The sequence below is a fragment of the Numida meleagris genome, chromosome 4, assembly GCF_002078875.1.
Source record: "Numida meleagris isolate 19003 breed g44 Domestic line chromosome 4, NumMel1.0, whole genome shotgun sequence".
In the NCBI taxonomy this organism is placed as follows: Eukaryota; Metazoa; Chordata; class Aves; order Galliformes; family Numididae; genus Numida; species Numida meleagris.
Genome location: NC_034412.1, coordinates 11,936,080 through 11,961,352, shown reverse-complemented (window position 1 = coordinate 11,961,352; position 25,273 = coordinate 11,936,080). Strand labels below are relative to the sequence as shown.

Here is a 25,273-nt window from a genome sequence, read left to right as displayed (position 1 = left end):
AGTGCTGCTAATGACCACAGTGAGCGCAGGTTCAGAGATGCACTGCAGTTAGTCAGAAAACAATGATTAATGCAGAAGTATATTAAATGACATTATCAAGTTTATGTTTATTGCCTCTTTTGCCTCTTGATGAATTTCATATCACATTTGTTCTGTTTACAACTCAAGTATTCTTCTCACAGCTAGCTACAGGAAAAACAACAGGCAAGAGTTCAAGAACAATGCCACTCTTGAAAATATAATCATCCATATTTTAAAAAGAGATTGCCATCAGCCCTTGCAGATGATCACAGGCGTCAAAGCACCACATCAGTACACCTCCTAACAGTTTTAGTGAGAAAAAGTTCACCTGAGCATTAATTTCTCAGGTAAAAGCAACCATTCTAGAAATGTTGCATCTGGCCTATGGCTAAAAAAATAAAAATTAAATTAAAATACAACAGTATTGTATTGCTGCTATATTCTATTTTCTCAGTCTTTGCCATTACTGCTGAGTCCGAATTCTCCAGAATTTGCTTATATCTGAAATCAGTTGTTTTATTGATTACTTGAGTTTGCATTTGAAGTATTCATTTTTGCTTCAATATTCACTGCATATGATTCCTTCTTTGAAAGATTTTGTTCCCTCTTGCAAAAAAATATATATATTTCTGCAAAGTATTTATATATATATGCAATTAACAACTATGCCATACCTTCATTTTTCATGGACATTTGGCTATAAAAAAAAATTAAGGGATAAAAGGAAACTCTCAACACAAAATACAGACAGAAAGAGATATCCAGTTAGCAGGGGAATATTGGCTACAGTCCTGTGAGGTGATGAGCATGTTCAAATCTGTTTAATTTAGAGCTTTGAGTGACGTAAAAGTGTACAGATTTACACAGAATACTATTCTCTTTTTCTCCTTTTCAGCCTTTATTTAATAGGTACACACAGATGATACTCAGAAGTATCATTCTTGATCAGCTACTAGTATAGTGTGTCCAAGTGATAATGTAAAACAGAAATCGTGACTTTTAATTCTATTACCAGGAAAGAAGAAAATCAACTTTGTTTAACATAAAAATTCACAATATTTTCCATTTTTAAGATACACAAGGTTATCAGAAAAAATGTGTTAGTTCTTGGCATTGCCCAACACAAAACATTTCTGTTATGAACAAAAAGAAAAAAAAAAAAGAAAAATGCAAACTTCATACAGAGACCATAGGGGCTTTAATACAAACACCTTTTGCATAGAGTTCTTCAGCATTTTACTTTGTAGCACTTCAGGCTGTAACAAGAGCATTTCTAATGTTTCATCTCTTTTCTCATTTTGCAGTGAAACAATTCCTGGCCTAATGTTTGTGCGTGATAGCAGCAAGCACAGTAAATCAGAATTCACTCAAAGTAACAACCGAAGAATTCTATTTCGCTTATAAAGAAAGCTTATATTTCTGTGTAGGCCTTCCTCTCGGGGTGGGTGTTCCAGGCAGCTGAGCAGTAAGCTTTTTTTTAACATTTGAAGGTAATCAATAGAAGGATCCAGGCATCTGCCCTGGGCATGAACATGGGGTAAAAACAGTCTCCATGCACTGTGCTCCTGCCTGTTCCAGATGGACTGTGGAGCTCTGAGAGGGAGATGGAAGGAATAAGATCCTATTTGCCACAGCTATTCTGGTACAATGCAGGGCGCCAAACTTTAACAGGAGAATAATAAAAGCTGGTTTTTCCTCACCCCACATTGAATCTGAACCATTCCTCTGAAGTCCTTATTGAACACAAACCAACTGAACCCAGAGTGCTGCATTCAGATATGGAGTCCTCAGTACAGGAAAACCATGGACCTGCTGGAGTGCATCCAGAGGAGGGCCACAAAATGATCCAAGGGATGGAACACCTCTCCTATGAGGACATACTGAGGGAGCTGGGGCTGTTCAGCCTGGAGAAGAGAAGGCTCCATGGAGATCTGAAAGCGGCCTTTCAGTACCTAAAGAGGGGCTGTAAGAAGGAAGGGGTAGACTTCAGCAGGCTCTGTTGTGATAGGATGAGGGGAAATGGCTTCATACTAAAAGAGGGAAGATTTAGACTTGATATAAGGAGAAAGTTTTTTTAAAATAAGGGTGAGGGACTGGCACAGGTTGTCCACAGAAGTTGTGGAAGCCCCGTTCCTGGAGACACTCAAGGTGAGGCAGGACCAGGCTTAGCAAGTGGAGCCCATCTACAGGCAGTGAAGTCAGAATCAACCCCACACATGCCATATAGAAAAAGATAGAATTTTCCACCACAAATTTTGTGGGGTATAAACTAAACACGTACATTTTTGACACCATATTTAGAATTATGTTGCAGATGTTATCTTTTATTCTTCTCAGACTTCTGATGTGAATTAACTTGTTTCATGAATTCCTCTTCATTAACACAGTTAATTAACAACAGAAAATCCTAAGAAAATGTGAGATATAGAGAAAATGTAAAGATATTTTTAGTGTTGATGAACAAATACATGGGTCTGCTGTGATTTCAGGCATTTTATATCTAGCCACTGTGACAAAACAAGAAAATGTAACAGTGTATTTTCTGGTTCCACCATAGAGACTGAAATGGACTTTCACTCTAAATACTTAGTGCACAAGTGTTCGCAAGTTCTTCATCCACTTTGGAGCCAACCCCAAACAACCACACATGATCTTTCTGGCAATCAGGTATTTGCAGGCAGTCTCTAGGTAGCACAGATGTGCGCACATGCATGCACACACACACAGAAGCACATCAGAAGTGTTCAGTCTGGTAATCATACACTGTTGTTACACAATAAGTTTGACTAATGGGCATGGGGGCTTGGTTTTGCTGCTGCTGCTACTGCTAGCCAAATCCTATCAGCAAAGGAAATCTAAAGGCTGCTTTTCTTCCATTTCAGTAATGTGTGATAATGATGGCATTAGGATCCCTGTTTATATTATTTTTTTAAGCTGCATGTGCATACTCTTTCATGAGAACAATCAGGCTTCTTCAATATACTATTCTAAGCATCCCCCTCTTCTCTCTGCTGAAATATTTATGCAGCCAATATTAGTCAAGTATGCCTGACATATAAATGTTTCATATCAACTTAATAAGAAGTTCCCAGTAGCCAGTCCCTTACTATTGGCCTAGGTAGCTTGCCCAGTTTCTGTCTTCAGAGGATTCTGTTATGAGCAGCCTAAATGCACTTGAACCTGTTTCGAAGGAACACTTTAGGGAAGTGATGCATGATAAAATAAAGTCATTTAGAAAAGTCCCTCAATGGCATTTAAGGAAAACAAATTGTCATTGGATAAGAAAGAATATCCTCTAGCAGATGAATAATTTGTTAAAGGATAGAAGGCAATTGAGAAGAGTAAACAATTCTCTTGTTAATGCTGAATTATTCAAGGTAGTAAAAACACAAGACAACCTCAGAAATACTCCATAAAGACTTGACAATGCTGAATGAGTGAGTAATTAAAGGGCAGATCAAATTTATCATAAATAAATGAAGATAAATGCATATGGGGGAATCATAAGTACAAAATGATGTGCTCTAAATTATCTGTTCCCCCTCAAAAAGTAATCTAGCATCTCTGATATTGCTCAGAAATAATGGCTATTTTGATAAAAATATCACTTCAATGCTCAAAGGTCAAAATGTAAATAAGATGCTAGAAATGTTTAGGAAAAGAATAGATAACAAAACACAAAACATCATTATGCTTATATAAAGCCTTTGAGTGCCCATACTTTGAATCTTGCATGTAATTTTTCTAACCTCACCTCCTGACACACACAGCAGAAGAGGACAAAGACTGACGGAATGACAAAATGATTCTTTGGAGGAAAAAACAAAAAGATTAAGTAGAAAATAAAGATGGAGGAGGATAGAGATAAGGAAAGAAACATAAATGAGCTGAAAAGGAATTAGAAAAATTATGGATAATAGGCCTACTTGTCAGCATTAACAGAATTCATGCAGTCTTCAACTTTGATAGGGCTTCGACTGCATTTCCAAATGCTGAGGGATTGGCTCACTCTACACATGTCCTTCTTTTACATCTATTCACTACTTCCATAGTTTAAGACAAAAGATGACTGAACAGAGTTTTGTCCTGACACAGTAAAATTGCTCCTGAAGCTTTATTTTATTTCCTGGAAGTACTATTGTATCTTTGAGAAAGATGTTGATGTTTTCCTTGTTGGGGGAGGAACGTTTCTTGCTTGCGTTGGAGCCTTACAGGCAGCGGCTTATTAGTAGGCAGCACTATAACCTTTTAGATCATATGGTTCATTTTTACAATAAAATTAGCTTGTTGCATACCCCAACATACTGAGGATAAGTGGCAAAGTTGCAGTGAGGTGGGACACACAATTTGCGTTACAGAAAGACTAAGCTGATGCCACTCTTCAGTAAAGTAACCCACCAACTTTGAAGAGTAGCTGAGACCTGCATTAATATCACTACTGCTCCCAGGCATACAGCTGGAACAGAGCATTCACACGCTAGGCAGCCTTTCCAGCCCAATGTTTGCCTTGTCAAGTCCTTACCAGTGTTTTTTCTACTGGCTGCTACTTATCACTTCGAAAATAAATGTTGATTCCTAATTGGTATTTCCTCTCTACCTGAATGCACACCAATATTCATCTAATTTCTCTTTCACAAAAGCCAGCACAAAATCTTTCTAGATGAACACTCTCAAAGCTCTCTACAGTCCAAAGGACTCATTCATTTTGCCTGGACATGCACCAGGGCAGAGGCAGCCATGACAGGCAGCCCCACGGCCTCCCCTCACTCAGGCCTCTGCTGGCTCACCCCACAGACGGGCTCACTGAATGTGAATAGGGAACTGGAAACGAACTGAACAATGTGTATTTAATTCTTGTCACATCATATCTTTGTGTCTCAGGACAAATTTTTCCCTGATCTCCCTTCCCTAAGATACACAGTAGCAGTTCTCCTGAAGCATAATAGCAAGCTTCTGCTTTCCTTCCTAACTTTTTAATGGATATATTGAACTTCATATGGGAGAAATGCAAGTGCACAGTTTCCAAAAATCCAGTCACTTGCTTTAGTTGCACTGATACGTTTTACTGAATCTAAGGACAGCTTTGAAAATTCTGGCTCAAATTCTTCCTTTTGATATACGTGCTGCTTCCAACTGCTACTGTAGTGAGAGCACTCTAAGGAAGGATTTGGTCCCACATCAGCTTCTTACTACGTTCATTACCCTTCAGAGTGCAGTATAAAAAAATGATTTAAAAAAATAGTCCTACCTAGAAAATGAGTAGCTTGATTTATTCATAGTTCTGTTTTCTCAGAGTTTTGGGATTTATGTCATCATCATCTTACATTTTTTCCTACTAATGATGTGCTCTCAAGCTATTTCCCAATATTTCCCAATACATACTTATTCCCTTTATTGCTTTCAATATTGAACTGTAGTGACTTAATTCCACCTACACAATATCTCCAAGGCCTCATCTTTGTTATGACAAAACCTACTCGCATATACTAGTTCTTAGCTCTAGAAAGTCACTATTTTATAAACTTAAGAACAAATTAAAGTGTAAAGAAGATTTTAGCACATTATGCAAGTTATCTGGAGAAAAAAAAATGCCTTAAGTATTCCAGTTACTACTGTGGTTTATACTCTTGAATGGAAACAAGCAGAAGTTTTGTTTTGCTTCCTTACACAGGAGGTGAGCAGCAGTGTGCTTATCACCAGTATGCTTCTCACCCTATACAAGAGACTTGTTTGTAAACATCTTAAAAAGTTGCTGCAAGCCAATGATGGCTCTGCCCTCAGTATGACGGGATAGAGACATGTAGGATACATTGGCTCTGCCCCACCTCAGGCCCCCATGGGATTCACCACCACCAGAATATATTCACCACATGCCAGGATAGCATAAAACATCAGCACCCAGGAGAGCCTCCGGTAACTCTTTTAGTCGCCTTCAATTTCAAACAGGCAAGGAAGAAACTGCATTCATCAAGGTAATTCTGTCTATTCCAATATTGATAAAATATTTTTTCCAACCGTATTTTCCAGTTACTCAGAAGGATTTGCAACTCACTTAATGTTCTGAGGTATCTCTCCAAAGATGCAGATTTCTTGGAAACTTGCCTTCCGAATCAAAACATCCCAAGCATCTTGCAAAGTCTTGGGTCTGAATCACGAAGGCACTTTGTAACAGATAACTGCCAGGGTCACAAACACATGATTAAATATGGAATGTCTTTTCCTAGAAATCGTACTCAACAAACCAGTTTGCCGAGGCACAGCCATAACCTTTCCCACCATGTCAGGCAGAAAGGCCCTGCCCTGGTACGAAGAAAGCTTCCCAGTGGCAGGGCTGCACAGAACATATGGCTCCTTCTGCCCTGCTTCCCAGCTGAGCAGCAGCAATACTGCAGGTACGCCAGTGATGTAAGAACTAGTAGTCCAGAGATACAGAGAGCATAGAGGGGAAGTAAAACAAGGTAGAGAGATCAAGTGAGTTCTCCTAAGGTGGCTTGGATTTGCTCAGGATCCAAATGCCAAGGGGTGAATCCTCAGCTCTGTGTTATCAGCCTACCTCCTGCACTATCCTATTTCTATTTCCTTGCCCACAACTGTTAGTCAGATTCTTCACAAATTCTTTCATCAGTTGTCTTCACTGACATATCATGGATGTATTCCAATGTAAATGAGAAGCAAATTTTTACTTTATTCCTATATTTAATATATACATTGAAAATGTAGGGCACTGTGCAAGTCACCTTGCGACAACTGCAAAAGCACATAGAGAACAAAGAATAAACATGATAGAAAACCTATTACACCTGAAACAGCAACATGCTGTTTTAAATGTCATATGGCTGCTTTACAGAACATGATATAGAGCTTCAGAAGACCAGAATCTGGGGAACTGACTGTGTATCTGACATACAGATTGCAGTAGCTGCTCCATTTGAGTGCTTTTTAAAAAAAGGAATGAACCAAGATTGATAACACAGTTATACAGAGTTTTATAACTAACATAGGTGAGCCATTTACAAGGAGTGCAGACACACACTGCATTTTAACTGCATAAAAAGATGTGTTTATAAATCCAGAAATATCTCTGTTGGGTCAAGCCACTATAGTTTACAGCAAGTGCAGAACTGTGTGAAGTGAATATCAGAACTCTTAACAGCAGTTTTCCTTCTGGATTTCATCCAAACTAATAACTTCACCATGGCTCTGCTTTCTCCATGCACTTTGGCTCTTATCTAAATGACAAGTCTTGTCCACGTGCCACGGTTAAGTACAGCCTAGGGTCAGGGAAATGACAGAAGCATTCTAGTTCTGCCATCAAATCTCAGTAGGCAGGACATTATTTTTTCTTTTCATTATTTGATAGTGCCATCTGTAACTCCTGCCAATTTCCATGTGTTTCTAAGGGCAACTGCTTTCCATTTGTTGAAAAGAAAATAAGGGTGTGAAAGTGCTAACTATCAGGAAGTTAACAGTTAGGGGCACTCATTTTTAAGCAACTCTTAGAACACTCCTACCTGCAACACGGAGAAGAAAAAAATGCCAAATATAATATATGTGAGGGAGTCAACAGACTGAGAAACAAATGCAAATTCAGAAAAAGATTTGTTCTCAGTTTATACTTTTTTTTTTTTTTTACATTGCACATGGCCTACTTTGTTCTTAAGGGCTAGAATGGGTACTTGATTGGAACATCAGCAAAGGAAAACACAGGTTCATGTGGCTGGAAGCACAGTATGAACAAGAACAGAAACAGTCTTTTTTGTTACATATGATTTAAGCCAATTCTTTTTGGAAAAATAACAGTAAGTCCCTCCATGTTATCTGCTCCATGTTGAGAAACAAAGACTATTGCAGTCCAGTCCAGTCAAGAGGAGAAACCTTTAATAGGTAATAAGCAGATGTGTGTGCCCTCATGTTGATCATTGCAATGGTTAGAGAAGTTCAAGGTCCTCAGATATTTCATGAAAAGGGGAGAGAGAAGAGAGGCAATCTTCTACAATAGCATTACCTATATATAAAAGATTGTCTTCTCTATTAATCTTACAGGTGCAAAAAAGTGGTCTTACTCTCAGAACTGCTTAACACGTTAATAAAGTTTATGCTGTACATTCAAGATCACTGTAGACTGTTTTGAAGCACTGAAATGTTTCAGACAAATGTAATTACATGCAAATTTCTACCTGACTTTTCCTGTGATGCCAATTAAATCAGAGCAGTCTTTGTTAATAGGTCTCTCCCACTAAGCGTGGCTTAGATTCCTGCATGCCAGTGTCTTCAGAAACTTTTCTACCTCCCCATCAATAGAAGTTTCTACCTACATCAATAGAAGTTTGCAAAAAGATCAGAGCAGAAGTACTCTTTGATTGTCTCAATGGTGATAGGACATGGCACACAGAATCGTTAAGTTTCTCTCTAAGACTGGTTCTATAACAACCTTTCTGCATGACATTTTTTTCAAACTGGATGCTTAAAATCAGTTAGGTACATATCTAGAGTTAGTATTAGTTGCAAAGGCTTAATAATTCTAAGAGAAACAAAGGAATTATGTACCTAAAAACAGTTTACTACCAAATTCCAAGAACATCCACAGGAGACAGGATACTTTCTAAAGATAAAATTAAAACCTACAGGCTAAATTTCAGGTTGTGATTAGGTTTAAGCAACCACTTAGCCTTAATACTTTCTTTTTCTGAAAGCTTTTTTTTTTTTTTTTTTTGGACTAATCCAAAATAAGAAAAAAAGCTTAAATCTTTGTCATGTAAGGTATAGCAGAAGGTATCACTTTGGATTATCTCTTCCTCCACTGCAGAAAGATTCAGAATTTAGGTTTACATGGCAAGGTTTTGGTAGTGAGGGGAAGCTACATGGGTATCACTCTGTTGCAGAAATTCATCACAGAAAGTAGGATACTCCATGGAATAAATAGGAGAGGTATAGTTTATTAAGATTCTTATGTATTAAAAATTGCACTCAAAAGAAGAGAGATTTTTTAAATTTTCACTCAAAATGCGTAAGTATGTTTCTAGGTGACCCTACAGAGCATCTCATAGTCTTCCTTGAGCTGAGAATAACAAATAAAATACTGCAGAAATCTAACCTGTTGCTTTCTATCCTAAGGCCAAAGATGTAATCACTCTTTTCAGAAAATGTAATTGAGTTAATACAACAAAATTTGATAGTATTAAAATGCCAGAGCAGCAATTTGATATTAAAGACATTCTTCATGAAATTACTAGCTGCACATTGACAAAATCCGGATGTCCCGTGGGCTTGTTCCTTTAAAATGATACATACAATTCTGACACAAAGAAATTTAAAGAAATTATGTGCAGACTAATTTCCAGTTAATAGCAGAAACAGAAATCATGCTCAAAAACAAAAAAACAAGTATGATAGCCTGTGAGGCTTATATTGAACATGCTGATAAATGAAGTGTGAATAGATGAAATTTCCTGCATGAAAAAATAAATATAGGGATTACAGAAGTCAGAGTAAATTCAGCCCAGGAAACTTGCTGGTGCATTATATATTCGCTTAACTCAGTTTGTAGCATCTCATTTCTCTGAAGCTGCAACTAGAACTGTATAAATTCTCCTGAACCCACTAGGCATGGGAGATACTAAAATGCACCTGTATGTGCAGTTGAATCAGAAGTCAACATGTAAATTAAGTCAAACAAATTAGGAAAAGAAAAATAGAACTTTTTATTGTGGAGAAGCAAGTGGTTCTTAATGATGACTCAACAGCAGCTATGGGCTAAACATATCACTTACTCTCTGATGCAGTTCTTAAAAAACTGGGATAGCATAGCAAGCTGGGAGCAGTTAGCAGGTCACATGCCTCTGCACTGCACTTTGACAGTGCAAAATTGGAATAGAAATAGAAAGATCGAGAGAAGCAGCATAAAACATAGGCCATCTGCCTCCTTGAGTCACAAGCCAGCTTCCATATCAGGACTTGTATTTGCTGCTAGAGAAAAAGCATTAAGCATTTGCTCTTGGTCGCCTCTCATCACACTGTCACTCTGAACAAGAGATGCATTTTGAACTAATTCTCTCTAAGCCTATTGGTCAGATTCTTTAAATCACTGTCATTGTTTAATGTTAGAGATCTTTGTGTTCTTAGCAGCTTTTCTGACACAAGACCAAACTGATAACATCTGATCAAAGAAGGAAAAATACAGAATGCCTGACTGCCACGAAGAGTTCTGCATCCATAGAATCACAGAATCATAGAATTAGCTAGGTTGGAAAAGACCTACAAGATCATCTAGTCCAACCATCCACCTACCACCAATAACCCCACTAAACCATGTCTCTCAACACTATATCTAAACGTTTCTTGAACATCTCCAGGGACAGTGACTCAACCAGCTCCCTGGGCAGCCCATTCCAGCGCCTGACCACTCTTTCAGAAAAGTAGTGTTTTCTAATGTCCAGCCTAAATCTACCCTGGCGCAACTTGAAGCCATTCCCCCTCATCCTGTCACTAGTTACAAGAGAGAAGAGGCTGACCCCCAGCTCACTACAACCTCCCTTCAGGTAGTTATAGAAAGCGATAAGGTCTCCCCTCTTCTCCAGACTGAACAATCCCAGCTCCCTCAGCTGCTCCTCATAAGGCCTGTGCTCCAGACCCCTCACCAGCTTCGTCGCCCTCCTCTGAACACGCTCCAGGGCCTCAATGTCTTTCTTGCAGTGAGGGGCCCAAAACTGGACACAGTACTTGAGGTGCAGCCTCACCAGGGCTGAGTACAGAGGGAGAATGACTTCCCTACTCCTACTGGCAACGCTGTTCCTGATACAAGCCAGGATGCCGTTGGCCCTCTTGGCCACCTGGGCACACTGCTGGCTCATGCTCAGCCGAGCATTGACCAATACCCCCAGGTCCCTTTCCTCCACACAACCATCCAGCCACTCTGCCCCAAGCCTGTAGCGTTGCCTGGGGTTGTTGCGGCCAAAGTGCAGGACCCGGCACTTGGTCTTGTTGAACCTCATACCATTGGCTTCAGCCCAGAAATCCAGCCTGTCCAGATCTCTCTGTAGGGCCTCTCTACCCCCAGGCAGATCGACACTTCCTCCCAGCTTGGTGTCGTCTGCAAACTTACTGAGGGTGCTCTCAATGCCCTCATCCAGGTCATCAATAAAGATATTGAAGAGGACAGGCCCCAGCACCGACCCCTGGCAAACACCACTCGTGACCGGTCGCCAGCTGGATTTAACTCCATTCACCACCACTCTCTGGGCCCGGCCCTCCAGCCAGCTCCTTACCCAGCAAAGAGTGCACCTGTCCAAGCCACGGGCTGCCAGTTTCTCCAGGAGAATACTGTGGGAGACAGTGTCAAAGGCTTTGCTGAAGTCTAGGTAGAACACATCAACAGCCTTTCCCTCATCCACCAGGCGGGTCACTAGATCATAGAAGGAGATAAGGTTGGTCAAGCAGGACCTGACCTACTTCTATTAGTATTTCACCCTCAATATAAGAAAACCTTTGCAGACCACCAAAGCATGAAAGTTGGGCTAATTTTTTTATACCTGAATTTCTTCCTGGTGTAGCTCATCCCATTTCTCCAGTGCATTCCACAATCTGACTCCCATATGATAAAGCAACAAGACCTGTATTAATCTTATCAGGTATTCCATATAGCTAATGAGCATTGTATTGAGTTTATTCCTTCCATTATGTTAGAAATCACTCATCCCCATCACTGTCCTCAGTTCCCCAATCAATAGCTGTCCAACCTCTGATGAAAAATGTTGGGTTTGTTTCTGCTAAAACCTTGTATTAATGACATATTGGCATATTTTGATCCACTGCTATGGGCTCTGATAAAGCACTACCTTGCTAAGGAACATGAGTAATCTTCAGACTATCTGTCCTCCGCTTCTTTATTGAAGATCATCCTACACATCTAGCAGAACTGTGATCAGAACTGAATACACAAGTGTGGTAAAAAATGTTGTCAGACACTGTCCCAAAATAAGTACCAAATCTGGAAAAAAATATTTTTGGACAATTGTGGAATATAATTAGCTTGTTTCATAAAAGCGTGGGCTGCATCAAAAATAAAGAAGCAGTGTTTTTATCTAGACAGTGTTTAAAGGGCAGATATTCTTAGCATAGCTGACTAGGAACTTTTCAGCTGGGATGCATGAACACAGAGACAGGTCTATCATTTACAGTAATGAAAAGTCATAAATGTCTTTATTAAGAGTTATTTCCTGCATAAAGAGGAATAGGTTACAGAGGGGTTTCATAGCTGAATGCCGAAGTAGTAGGTAAGGTGTTTTTTCATAAAATAACTCCAGACCAAATTGAGGAAGATGTCAGATCTAAATCCATCACCATTGTTCATGTTTCCCATCCCTCCCCAGTCACTAGTAAAAGGATTTCAGGGGAATAATACAGCACCTAAGAAAAAAATGGCAAAATAATTCTTCACTGTTATTTCAGAATAAGCCCTGTTGTTTTTTTTTCAGCTTCCTTTTTTCCTTCATTAACGTGACAACAGTGGTCCAGATGCCAGCTTGAGGCCATGCTTTAAATGTGTGCTGGACTTGATGATCTTGAAGGTCCTTTCCAACCTGAGCAATTCTATGATAATTCTATCACACATTGTATGGAACTCAACAAATGGAACTACCACAGCAACAGCAACACTATTTAATTAAAAATTTAAAGGCTGCCTATTGAGCTGTTCCAAGGCTGTAAAGTCATGAAATTTTTTTGAAAAAAAAGAATAATTTTGTCTTTAAGATTATCTCCTATGATAAGTTTCCAAAGCATTTAACAGCAGAATCCTAAAAGAGGACAGTATTTTACAGGTAAAAGATCATCATGCCACAGCAGCACTGCTGTGAGCACTGAGGCCAGGGGCTGATGGGCCTGCGGCCATTTTAGATTATGACACACACCTGATAATTTCTGCTTCTACACATAAAATTTCCAGCGAACGTATTCACTGATGAGGAAGCTTGTATGAAATATAAAAATCACATAAGCATAAAATCTCCTTTACGCTTTAAGGTAGAGGAGTGCACCCCGTGTTTCTGGATCATGCTCAGACTTCTCAGATATACAATTAAGTCACAAGCTTCATATTACCACCTCTCAGGAGGTATTTCTGGATCTCTGGGATCTTCTGCAGTAGAAAAGAATGATTTGTAGCTCATGGCAAAATTGGGAATCTACCTTCCAAGCCCTAGAAATTTTCTAAGAGAATTGTTGCACAAGCTGCAGTCTTTGGTGGCTGTTCTTTATTCTGGGCCATAGTTCATGGCTAAATGACTTCTAGCAATGTGCCATGATCGAATCATAGAATCACAGGATCATTAAGGTTGGAAAAGACTCCTAAGATCATCCAGTCCAACTGTCAACCACCCATCCTTGCCATGCCCACTAAACCACATACGTCCCTCAGTGCCACATCTCCACATTTCTTGAACACCTCCAGGGACAGTGACTCTACCACCTCCCCGGGCAGCCTGTGCCAATGCCTCACCACTCCTTCTGAGACAAAAGTTTTCCTAGTATCCATCCTGAACCTCTCCTGGAACAACTTAAGGCCATTCCCTCTACTCTTATTGCTGTTACTTGGGAGCAGAGGCTGACCTCCTCCTTGCCACAACCTCCTTTCAGGTCACTGTAGAGCTATGAGGTCTCCCCTGAGCTTCCTCTTCTCCAGACTGAACAATCCCAGTTCCCTCAGCTGCTCCCCATAACACTTGTGCTCCAGATCCTTCACAGCTCCATTGCCCTTCTCTGGACAGGCTTCAGGGTCTTGGTGTCCTTCTTGTGGTGAGGGCCCAAACACAGTACTCAAAGTGCAGCCTCACTAGTGCCAGTACAGAGGGACAATCACCTCCTGCTTCTGCTGGCTGCATGATTTTTGATACAAGTCAGGATGGCATTGGCCTTCTTGGCCACCTTGGTACTCTGCTGGCTCATGTTCAGCTGGCTGTCAACTAACATCCCCAGGTCCTTTTCCTCCACAAACGATGTTACCCACTCATTGACTCCGCAGTGTTATTGACTGCTGAGTAATTTGTCATGGCTGCTGCCTTGCCAGTACACAACTGCCCACTATTTGTGAGTTTCACACAACAAAGGAGAAAAGCAACAAATTAGTATTTCCTTAACGAAAGGCATTTTAAAGCCCTTTCTGTCATTATGTTTAGCCATGTTCTTTTAAATAATAATTTTCATTAAAATCTCACAGATTTTAAGCCTTTTCTAATAATGTTATGTTACACATTTGTGCTTTTGGTTGTTTACAAAAGAAACAAACATGGTTTTTCTTCTTGTAAATAAAGGAGGGAATAATTTATTTACTTAAATAATGTCTTTCACCCACATGCCAACTGTGCTTGTGACTCAGGGAAAGCACATTTCCTTCCAAGTCTCCAGTGGAACCAGAAAGGCAGCCCTGACGGGTTGGTTTTTAAAAGATTTTTGAAAGAATATTAAAAAGCAAGGACTCACGTAAGATAAATGCTTTCTAATTAAAGTTTATGAGGCACAAATGCTCCATCTGCCTTCCAGAAGGCTCCGAAGCACAAGAGGGTACTGTTTCTCATATCCCCATGCACCATTTGCCCCTGTATCAAGGTGACAGCACAACCAGGTAAATCAGAGGCTCTGCTGATGGGCTCCTGAGCAATACAGGGTTCAAATCAACACAGAGGAGGCTGCTGGCACTGTGAAGCATTGACCTAGAGTGAGTCAGCCACTCAGCAGACCAGGGCTGGGCAGGCTTCAGTGCTGAGGGGAGGAGGGACTGGAGTGGACCTGGGCAGTCATAGAGGAAGCCAAAAACAGGCAGGGGCCAGCAGTGCATTGTAGCCCATGGGCCACAATGGTCGCTGCTGTTGCATCTTTCGCAGTCATTTGCCCAACAAAGTCTCCATGGAATTCATTTTCTGCTGCCACAGGTCAAGGATACTGAATGGGAACTCTTCTATAGCAGACATATTTTTGCCCACCAGATTTTGTTTATTGGGCAAGTGTGAATATCAGGCCTCCAAAATTTGGGAATATAGGACTTCATTTTACATCCATGAATCAAAGCTGTGGGACAAAGCAGGGAACAGGCAAGTCACAGCCCCATCACTAGCAAGGAGACTGAAGACTTTGTAAATTAGTAAATTGACACCTGCTAAGGATATGTACTCACAAACACGCACTATTACATGTCTGCATCTTTACTAATAAGAGTAGGACCTTTGGAAGTAGGGTTTGTGGGCATGGAGGGAAAGCAGGCAGATACTTTTAAGCTCTGTTTTATAATCTTGCTCTCATGAAAATGAGTAATTAAAATCTGTTCACTTAGACAATAATTGGATCAGATGTATTTTAAATAGCTATTCCTACTAGAAACTACTCAGAAACTGAGATATGTATAGTTTGCCTAAAGTGCTAAACAGGACAGTTTAGATTTCTCCTGTTAGAAAGCACATCATATTTTACACTCCCTTATTTTAGAACATAACTAACATAACATGGGTTAGACCTAACAATGACTGTGAGCCATGGGTTTCTTACACTGGATCTGAAAGTTCTCAGTAATTACTCCATCTTTAGCACAACAGAGTTCCAGCCTGCAGGAGGCTCTGAAATAAATCATTTTAATTAAATCTCTTTCTAAAACTCCCCTTGTGACTCATCCATGCCAGCAAAACACTTCACTGTAGGGTGGCCAACAGAATGCTGTGCAAGCAAGGTGAACACCCAAAGCATGTTTCAGACACCTTAATTCTAGGAAGAGAAGAAAACAAGAAAAGTATCTTGGTTTGCTGAAAAAAGCCTTGATTCCTGCAATAACATTAGCTCTGAGCATCTTACACATCTCAATTCCAAGGGTTAGTTTGAGAAGCAGTAAGGGGAGTTTAGCACTGGGGTTAACAATGGTAGAGATTTTGGTTCAGTAGGTGACATTCCCCCCATAGGGAGCTTTGCACAGGTGAATTAATTGTCCACATGCCCTTGAATCATTCTGCAAAGTACCAGACTGCAATGGCAGTTCAGGGCTGAACACTGCTAGAGTAATTTTAATTTTTTTGTAAATTCAGGTGCCTCAGTCACACAAAAATCATATAATATATTTATACATGCTAGCCCTGTCAGAATCAAGCAGCTTCAAATGTCCTCAGCAAGCCTACCTGCAACTTGCATCCTACTTCCTTTGCTGCCTCCCTCCCTGGGTGGGTAGTCCAGCTTGCTATAGCCAACAAAGCTCTCAGGCTTTCAACTACCCTAGCTAAAGCAGTCTTATTAATACTCACTATACTATTTATTTTGAAGAGATATGCAGCTTAGCATGTTAATGTCTAATGATCTTATTCTTGGCTCCAGCACATTTTGGTTCTAATTCATAAAATTCACTCACTCAAAAGTCAAGAATTCAGAACAAGGTCACAAAAAAAAAAATCTAAATATCTAAAATACCAAGTTAATTTCTGATCAGGCACTGAGACCAGACAATGGTTATTGGGGTTCATGTAACTGAGATGAAATCTATTTCAACATTTTCTCTGGAAATGTTCCATAAAGCTGTAGGAGATTGGAACTCTGCCTGACAGGATTTGGATCTCTGTAAAATCAACCTAAATAGCAAAATGAACATGGACTATGAGGGTCATCTGAGGAGTTCTTTAAAGATAAAGCTTTGAATTCTGTGCTTATATAAGCAAGCCTTGATTGGAGAGAACATATAAAAAAGAGACTTCTATTTGCTAAAGGGTTCTTTGTGTCCTTCACATCTTATCTTGTAATCGTGAATTCATAATTTGGTGATTTAATACAAGCAAGATTGTTCTATTTCAGTAAAAGATAAACAACATGTACAGATGAACTGCTAAAAATCAAGTCTTAAACATTAAAATTCAGGAGTATAGAGCTAGGCGGAACCGTGATATTGATGGAGCTGTTTAATAAGCACTCCTGTGCAATGTTAAGACAGTGTCGCTTGTTCTCTATTCTGCTTCAAGTTTTGTGCTATTTGGTTTGTTTACGAAAGGCTCAGCTTCTGACATGAGGCATTAATTGAGAACCTTAGCTTTCATCAGAAGCAAAAAACGTGATTATTTTCATGACAAAGAAAAAGCAAATTTCACAGACTAAAAAACTCAGAGGTAAATATAGGAGGAAAAATACAGTCCCCCTCCCACGTTCATCTCCTCTTGCAGACCTTCCAAAGTTCTGTTTACTGAAACAGTCTCGTGGATTTGGTGATATTTTTTTTATTTGTTTGTTTGTTAAATCCTTGGAGTAACTAATACTGAAATTTATCCTTGGCAATTTGATTGCAGATTCTTTCCAGTAGAACTGATCTGAATAAATTCAGTTCACTTCCAAGTGTGGATGACCGTATCTCAAAAGTCAAAGATCTCTTCAAGAGTTTTATTATTTTGCACTGCTTTTCACACTGCAAACACAGCAGACTCCAACAGTTACCCAAAGGAAGGTTCATAGAGTAGTTTAACTCGCCAAAAACAACAGCTTGCCACTATAAAGCAAACAAAACAAGGCTCTACATGCAGTCGCATATTGGTTATTTTTATCTTTCTGGTCATGAGAACGTTGGCAAACAAATCTTGCTTTCCTTCAGTGAATAGTTTGATAGGCAGTTGTATTTACAAAGAAATCTGTCCTTAAGCCCCTCAAAAAGATGGAATATGACTGTAATCACTTTCTGATGCCAAAATTGTTGATTGTAAGCAAATAAGTAAGTAGCAGTAAGCAAACAGTTTCTAATAAGAATATATTTAATTTGAGGTCTTATTTGTAGTACTCTATCACACACTGTTGTTAAGCAATGCTCAGACCTATCCAGCAAACTGCAAAGTCATAAAGATTCCCATTAATAAGGCAATTTCACCACAACATTTCACAACCTCAAAATATATGAAACCAGAGATATTTGTGCAGCTGAAAAAGTCTTTGGGAAAGCCCATAAACTAAATCATACAGAGGGAAGCTAATGAAAGTAATGATCAGATCAAGCACTGCTGCCTACAGGTAACACTGTAATATCTAGCATTATAATGTACAACTATTATAATGGAAGTATCAGGCAATTTTATAACTTTATTGTATTTCAGAATACTGAAGATTTCCCAAATTATCTTTCAAACTCAACCTTTCTGGTATGCATCCCACACTGGCAACTGAAAACAAACAGACAACAACAATAAAACCCACACTAAATTAGAAGTGTTTCAGTCATTTGTAAAGACTAAAATTAATTGTTAATATTAATTAATAATAAATCTACTCTTCTTTTTAACAAAAGTCGCTATGCAGGTATTCAGTAGCTTGCTTTGTATAGGTGTTCTTTGTCATCAGTAACTTATTTTTCACCCTCACTGAGAAAAATACTTAGCAGTTCCCCTTCAGTTCATGACCGTGCATTGCTACTGGGCAGCTCCATCCTAGGCAGCGGAGGCAGCAGGCACAGACCTGCAGGCAGAAACACAAGGAAGCACAGAATGAAACAGGGAAGCTGCAGGTGGAAGTCTGAAAGCTGAAAACTATTTTTCTTTGTTTTTATCATCTTTGCTGAAATTTATTGCCTTAATATCATCCTACATAGCTTTTGTGTTATGAAGTGGAACGTTTTCCCAGATTTCTTTCCTTGACCTATATTTACCTACGTACTGTCTAACTTAAAGGCTGAGACAACCACATAAATAATCGCACCTTCATATGACAGTGTGAACACATGAAAAATTCCACAAAAGTAGGATTCCACTTCTGCAGTGTTCTCAGTAAAGGATCAGGTCCAAGTCCATACTCAAAACAATTTTTCAATACAGCCATTCTATCAAACACATACAAGACATTCTAGTTCAAAAGGAGAACTAGGTATCTCTATCTAGTGCTTTCTTCAGTTGTAAACATCTCCTGTGTGGTAGCAGTGATGTTGGTGGGCATGGAATGGCTTTCTATTGTTTGGAACAAAAGGAGGACATATCCGTAGATGAGAAATGATGGACAAAACAGTACTTCCACACTGAAATCCTTTTCAGACCTTGGCGTCACTGACCCATTGGAAATGCACGTGAACCCTAGATACTACTTTTGACAAACATGACTGACATTCACGATGCTGAAGCAGCAGGTTGTTAACTTCCAAGCTGTAAGTAGATTTAGCCTATAATATAAAATGATTTTTCCTCCTGAACACAGGATTAGATTTAAAGTGGCCAGTACCAACATGAGTAACTATGAGCACATCGTGTAAAATTAGTTTTAGTATAGCTCAACTCATTTCTACTGAGACTGGAGAACACTGCAGAGGAATTCTTCAGTACTCTTCACTCATTGTAACTTTGTTTTGAGTCTCACAGGATCCCAACACTGGGGCTTAGCTTCATCTTCATCATCTTCATGCCTTTTGAAGGAACACTCGGAGCATCAAAAATAGAGGGCCAATAAAATCATATAAATGACTGACAGCACTCATTGTCCCAGCTCTGCACAGATACGTGCAGTCCAAGCAGTAGTTGTACTGACTTCCATGAGGTTGACTTTGACTCAATTACTTAGCACCAAAATGTGTCCAGTGAGGGCCTCTGCTACATCATGAAGGTCTTCTTGACAGGACAATTAAAAATTTTGTAGCCATTTTATGAAAAATCTAGTCAGGTGAACACAATAGCTGCTGCATGCTTTGTGCTGCAGTTATGTTACAATTAGGTCAGCAGCTACGCATCTGTCAAGGAGTAGTCATTTTTTACACAGATCCTTTGATGGAAGATCTCCAGATAAAATCCTTTGGGAGATGCCTGTTCAGTCTAATCACAGGATCAAATAAGATGAGTGAGTAACTGCACTGCTCATCTCGCGCCATCACAGAGAGATGTGAGCAGTCATTTACCTGCCCAAAGCAGTGCTGCTGCTGCAAGAGCAGTCTCCACAGCCTTGGTCCTAGCAGTCCTATGGCCTCTCGAGGCAGCTGACCACTCTAGGTCATCTCTCCTGAATGAAACGTTACTGCATTTAAAAAGCTAAATAGATGAACTGACCCATCTTTTTGTCAGCTCTTCAATCTGGCTTCGGAAATCCTATAACACAATTTACTCTTCTGCAAAAGTTTGCACGGGAGCACTGTAAATTCAGTCCAGAGGGCTTTTACTACAGGAAAATAAGCTGGTATGTCATTTCACTGCAGAACATTTCAAACACAGCAAAAGGATGAAGAGTGTCCAAGTTCAGCACTGATTTTCATGAGCTCATAGGGACATTATTATTCCTATTAAAAGTACATGTGTTGTAGCAAATTCATACCGAATTGCAGGAGCATGATGGAAGAGGGAGAGCACAGGAACTCTCAGTGGCTTCCTAACCCACTGAACAAGAAAGATAGCAGTCAAGCAATTAGACAAAAAAAGCAGGAGGCCTGTATTTGGCAGCTCATCTCTGCATACAGCTCCTTTTCAGAGCAACAAATAAAGTGCCTCTAGTGCATTTCAATCCACAATCTTCATTCAGCTACACATACATTTGACAGACTCAGTACATGGCTGAAATTTTCCATTTTTTATTTCAACCATGCTTGGCATTTTCCTAAGATAAAATACTTGTAATAACTATCTAAAACAAACAAACAAACAAAAAAACACACATGCACACACTCACACACACTTTTCCTTTGCCAATCTTCAGTGTTTCCAGGCTCTAGACCAGGAACCTGAGATTTGAAAGAATAACGTGCTTGTGTATATGCTTCAGGCTGTACTATGTTTGCACAAATATTAAATCTATGAAAAAACGTCACGTAAATAAAGTCTGAAGCCTGCTGGACAGCAGAGAAAGAGGAAGAGAATAAGGAAAAAGCTATTGTATGCTGTTCTGGTTCCTTTCTCTCAAAATGCAGGGCTACACAAAATTCAGAGGGAAAATAAGATTGCTTAAAAGACTGGGAATGCCATTCATAAGTGACTAAGACTTTGAAATCAGGAAAAGCAAATAACAGACATATGAGATATGTTTCCAAAATTATGAATAACAAAGATAGAGTGAGATGACCTATTCACCATCTCTTTCAGTGCAAGAACTATGTGGCTTCAAAATGAAGCTAGCAAGAGCCAGATTCTAAACAAACAGAAAGTTGTTTTTTTTTCCCATACAAAAGTAGTATAACTGTGGATCTCCTTGCATATTATGATGTTTCTATATATTATTAAAGTTTATACAGATTAAATAGAAATTGGATGAAATTATGGAAGAGATAACCATTGGCAGTTCCTGACTGCATGGACAACACATCGTCTAAGGATGTCTCTGTATTAAAAATACTCAAAGCTGAGGAAAGGATGAGAGGATGCAGATCATATATGTTTACCTTGTTCTAGATGTTTGCTTTTGAATTCTGTGGTTGGCAGGACCTTGGGCTATAATTTCTTATTATGTAAAAAAAAAAAAAAAAGGACAACTGAGAAAACAACAAAAATCTCTTTATACAAATATTTCTATACTGCTACCTGAAGGGGTTGTAAGCCATAACGAACAGGCAGTGGGTCTATTGCTGAATTTCTGCAGATTGAAAGATGGCCTGAAGTAGACATGTCCCAGAGGACTTGAATGGAGTGCTAGTTTGTATAACTTTTTATTTTTATTCTTTTCAAACGCCGATCTGTCCTGACTTTGCTCCTTGCAAACGTACTCTAGTCCCAAGGACAATAAGGAAAAAAGGAGGAAAGTGAGTTGAAGTTCGTCAGTTTACATCCAGAGAGGCCCCAAATACCAAAGGGGAAAGTCAAGCTGCCTAGTTTTCAACTGTTACGTAAGGGAGGCAACTTGCCTAACAAAACAAGGAAAAAGAGGCTTCACTAAGCCCTCACAGACAGTGATTCAGAGCACTGAAGATCACCACCTACTCAAAAGTCCTTCAAAGGTGTTTCCAGCTCTTCTAGGCAGACTTAGAGATAAACTGACAAACACAGAAATCCAAATAAAATGGTTAAATTTCAAAAGATAAATATTCCTTCTTGTGAAGACTGGAAATAAAAACTGAGCCTAAAAAAACGCCTATCAAATAAATTGCTCGTGATAGCTCTTAGATGGCCCAGGAATGGCGGTATTTTATCATGTCATCAGATCTAATAAACAGAAAATGTAATTGAGTTATTCAGTGGGCAGTTTGACTTGATTTTTCATTTATCTTTGATGCATATAATTCCATCTGATATTAGCAGCAGAGAAGGTTGGGCTGGATAGATGATCTCATTGTGTGTATTTTCGCCCACGGTGTAGAAAGCAGCAAGTCATGATACATGAACAAGAACAAAAGATGAGACTTTCACTTGGAGGTTTTTGCAGCATTTCTGACATCATTAGGCTTCTGCTCTGTAGAAATCAGTTGGCATTTTTCAGAATAATAGAGCAACCTTCCTTAAGCTAAATGCTGGTGCTCACTCAAACTACCCTGAAGATGTAGACAATCTGCAGGGGTTCATTTACGCAGGGGTAAAAAGGCTGAAATCTGCAATTTTTTCCCCAAATCCAAGACCCCATGTAGAAATTCTTTCAGTTTTACCATTGTTAAGCAACCTTTGCCATCAGTCCTTCTCAACAAATACTTACAAATTGCATGAAAGCATGGATTATGTGTTTTCACGGGTGCATGAGCTACATCAGCTAACTGTTACCTGGCCTTCACAAGCACAGGTACCACAATCCAGGCTAATACCTTGCCCATTCAATTCCTCTTCCAGAAGCCCTTGGACTAATGTATGTTTGTAAACATAGAATTGTTTGCTGATTGGTCTTTTTATTATGTTTTTTTTTTTCAATCATTTTATTTTTTCCAGGCTCAGTTGAAAAGTTTGCAGCTGAAACATTCTAAAAGCTAAATACTCTACTATGACAATAGACAGCTCAAAGCACAGTATAAATGTAGCAGAATTTACCTGTTTGGGAACACAGAAGAAAGATAATACTTTGAACTTGATAAATAAATGAAGCTATGCCTATTTTTCCCCTACTGTTTCAATTCCATGAGTACTCTATGGTTTTGAATTGTGGTACAAAAGGATATTAAACTGCTGTAATACTGAAGTACATTGCCTACCAGTGCTCTAAAGCACAGGAAGAGAATACCTGCAGCAGTTATGGAAATGTCTAGCAACAAAAGTTTTTAAGAATATGTTGGAGAAACTGCTTCTGAGAGTTGCTTAAGTATAGCAAACATTACCTTCAGACAAGTGGATCATCTGTCAAAGTTTTTCCACAGACCCATTTTGTAGAATTTCATGGCACAGCAACATTTAAATGACATTATAAATTTATAAAACAGCAGCCGTTTGGATACTTCGAGATTTTGTGCAACTATGAGACCTCCAGAAGTCCTTCCAGTCTGAGTTATCCTGCAATTCTCTATATAGCTATATAGATTGCTGCATATCAAACTGCTCCCATCTGTACCTTGCTGCAATTTTACAGAGCAAAAAGCATGGAGAATATGGAGAACTACAGAGGAAACTGGTAACGTGCATGCCCACATATAAACACAGCTCTTCTCCCGGACCTTCATACCTTTAATCTTGCTGTCTATAGACACCCCCACATCTGTTTCTCTCCAAATTGGGTTCTGCTTACACTCCCCCCATTTCTCTCAACAGTTCTCTTTTCCTCTGGAAACAACAACAGAATTTCAGTAGCTTCCTCTTTGTTTAAAGAATTTGTGCACAAACATTTTATCATCCTGAAAAATCTCCACATCTAACTGAACTGTACTTACAGATCAACATTCAGAACAATGAAAAAAATATACTTTCTGAGTTTTAATTTGCAGTAACAGTAGCATCTCTTGGCTGCTACAACAACAGAACTTTTAATTAATAAGTAGTTTTGTGAGGCAGTAAATATTTTCCCTATTTGTTTTAGATTATGATGACGGGATACATTGAATGGGCTCTAAGATTTCAACTCAGAAAAGAAACTCAAAGAAATTATCACCTTATAAAAAGTGACACATTCTTGAGTTCAGCCCTCGGTACAACTAGCTTTATAATCTTACTAGCATAAATGAGCTTTTGATAAATGGTGTAATTTACATGTACTTATGGTATGTTATAAACCCACACAATTTTTTATTTCTTTCTCTAGAATGTGCTTCTTAGCAAGGATTTTCTGAAAGGAAAACAAGCTCTATGACTTCATCAAAAAATAGAATATTAGCCTGTGGTAATAAGACATAATTTAGCTATGCCCAAAGTACCATTAAAACCGTAGTCCATTTTTCCCCTAAAATTTAAGGACTACATAGCTGATATCCCAAAGACAAAAAGTTGTGGAGTTTTTCTTAGGAGGTAGGGAGATGCTGAGAACTGAATTGAGATGAGAACATCATGTAAAACGCACAGTTCATACAAAACAAACTCAGCTGAGCTTAGCGAGAGGTTTGTGTGAGAGATTTGTCCTTGCTGATGTGGGACAGGAAGAGAGCAGAGCTCTGCCTTTGTATTCCACTCACAAGTCAACTACAACTCAACTGTACAATCCTTAGTACAGGCTTGTGATATTTCCTGCTGTTTTCCATTAAATCAACCAGAAATTAGGAATGAAATCACATCTTGCCTCTAGGTTTGTAAAAATTTACAAGCCAAAACTTCAGTATTGCACACAGAGCTGAGCCCTCAGCAGAGCCCTCTCCTGATCCCACTGCCATGCATAATGCATGCACCAAGATCATTTGATCGTTCAGGGAAAGCAGGCTTTAGACACGTGTACAGTTGTGCGAAATTACACATAACTAAGTTATTCAGAACTGAAAACACAGTTATTGAATGTAAGAGTTCTAATGCAAATGCTCTGCAATTGACATTTTTCTGTATAATTGCGGTTTTAAAGAAATATGCCAAAACAATTATTTTGTGAGTCCACCTACGAGAATGAATAAAAACCAATTGATTAAGACTTTAAATACAGTCAGTGTGAGTATCTTGACAATAAATAATAAAATAAATACCTTTAATGTGACAAGCTTTAAATGACTTTAGTAAGGCAGAATAGCACAGGTTTTCAGCGTTCATAGTGAGAAATGATTTCTCAGTTTAAATGCATGGCCACATTTGAAGTGGAAAAAACCATCAATTTTTAGATGAAAGAAGCAAAATGAATTAAGAAGCAACTGAATTAGAAGCACAAGCCACAAAACAACAGTTTCTACTGCTTCAATACCTGATTTAGAGGTTTGCATCCACTCCTGGAAAATTCCACACAGGGAGATACTCTAAGCTTTTCTGACACCAGATAA

The 25,273-nt window shown here is 39.1% G+C and overlaps 1 protein-coding gene across 4 annotated transcripts in view; it reads right to left on the bottom strand.

The window, feature by feature from the left end:
- The window catches only part of LOC110397843 (translation initiation factor IF-2-like), an 80,354-nt gene that overhangs the window by 41,801 nt on the left and 13,280 nt on the right, over positions 1–25,273 (bottom strand). The window contains exon 2 of one of the 4 annotated variants that reach the window (XM_021394755.1): positions 17,526–18,471. The exons of the other annotated variants lie outside the window; for them this stretch is intronic. Coding sequence (XP_021250430.1) covers positions 18,410–18,471 — 62 coding nt within the window. The 3' untranslated portion in view covers positions 17,526–18,409. Of the gene's footprint in view, positions 1–17,525; positions 18,472–25,273 lie in introns of those variants that run through there. 4 annotated transcript variants of the gene reach the window in all.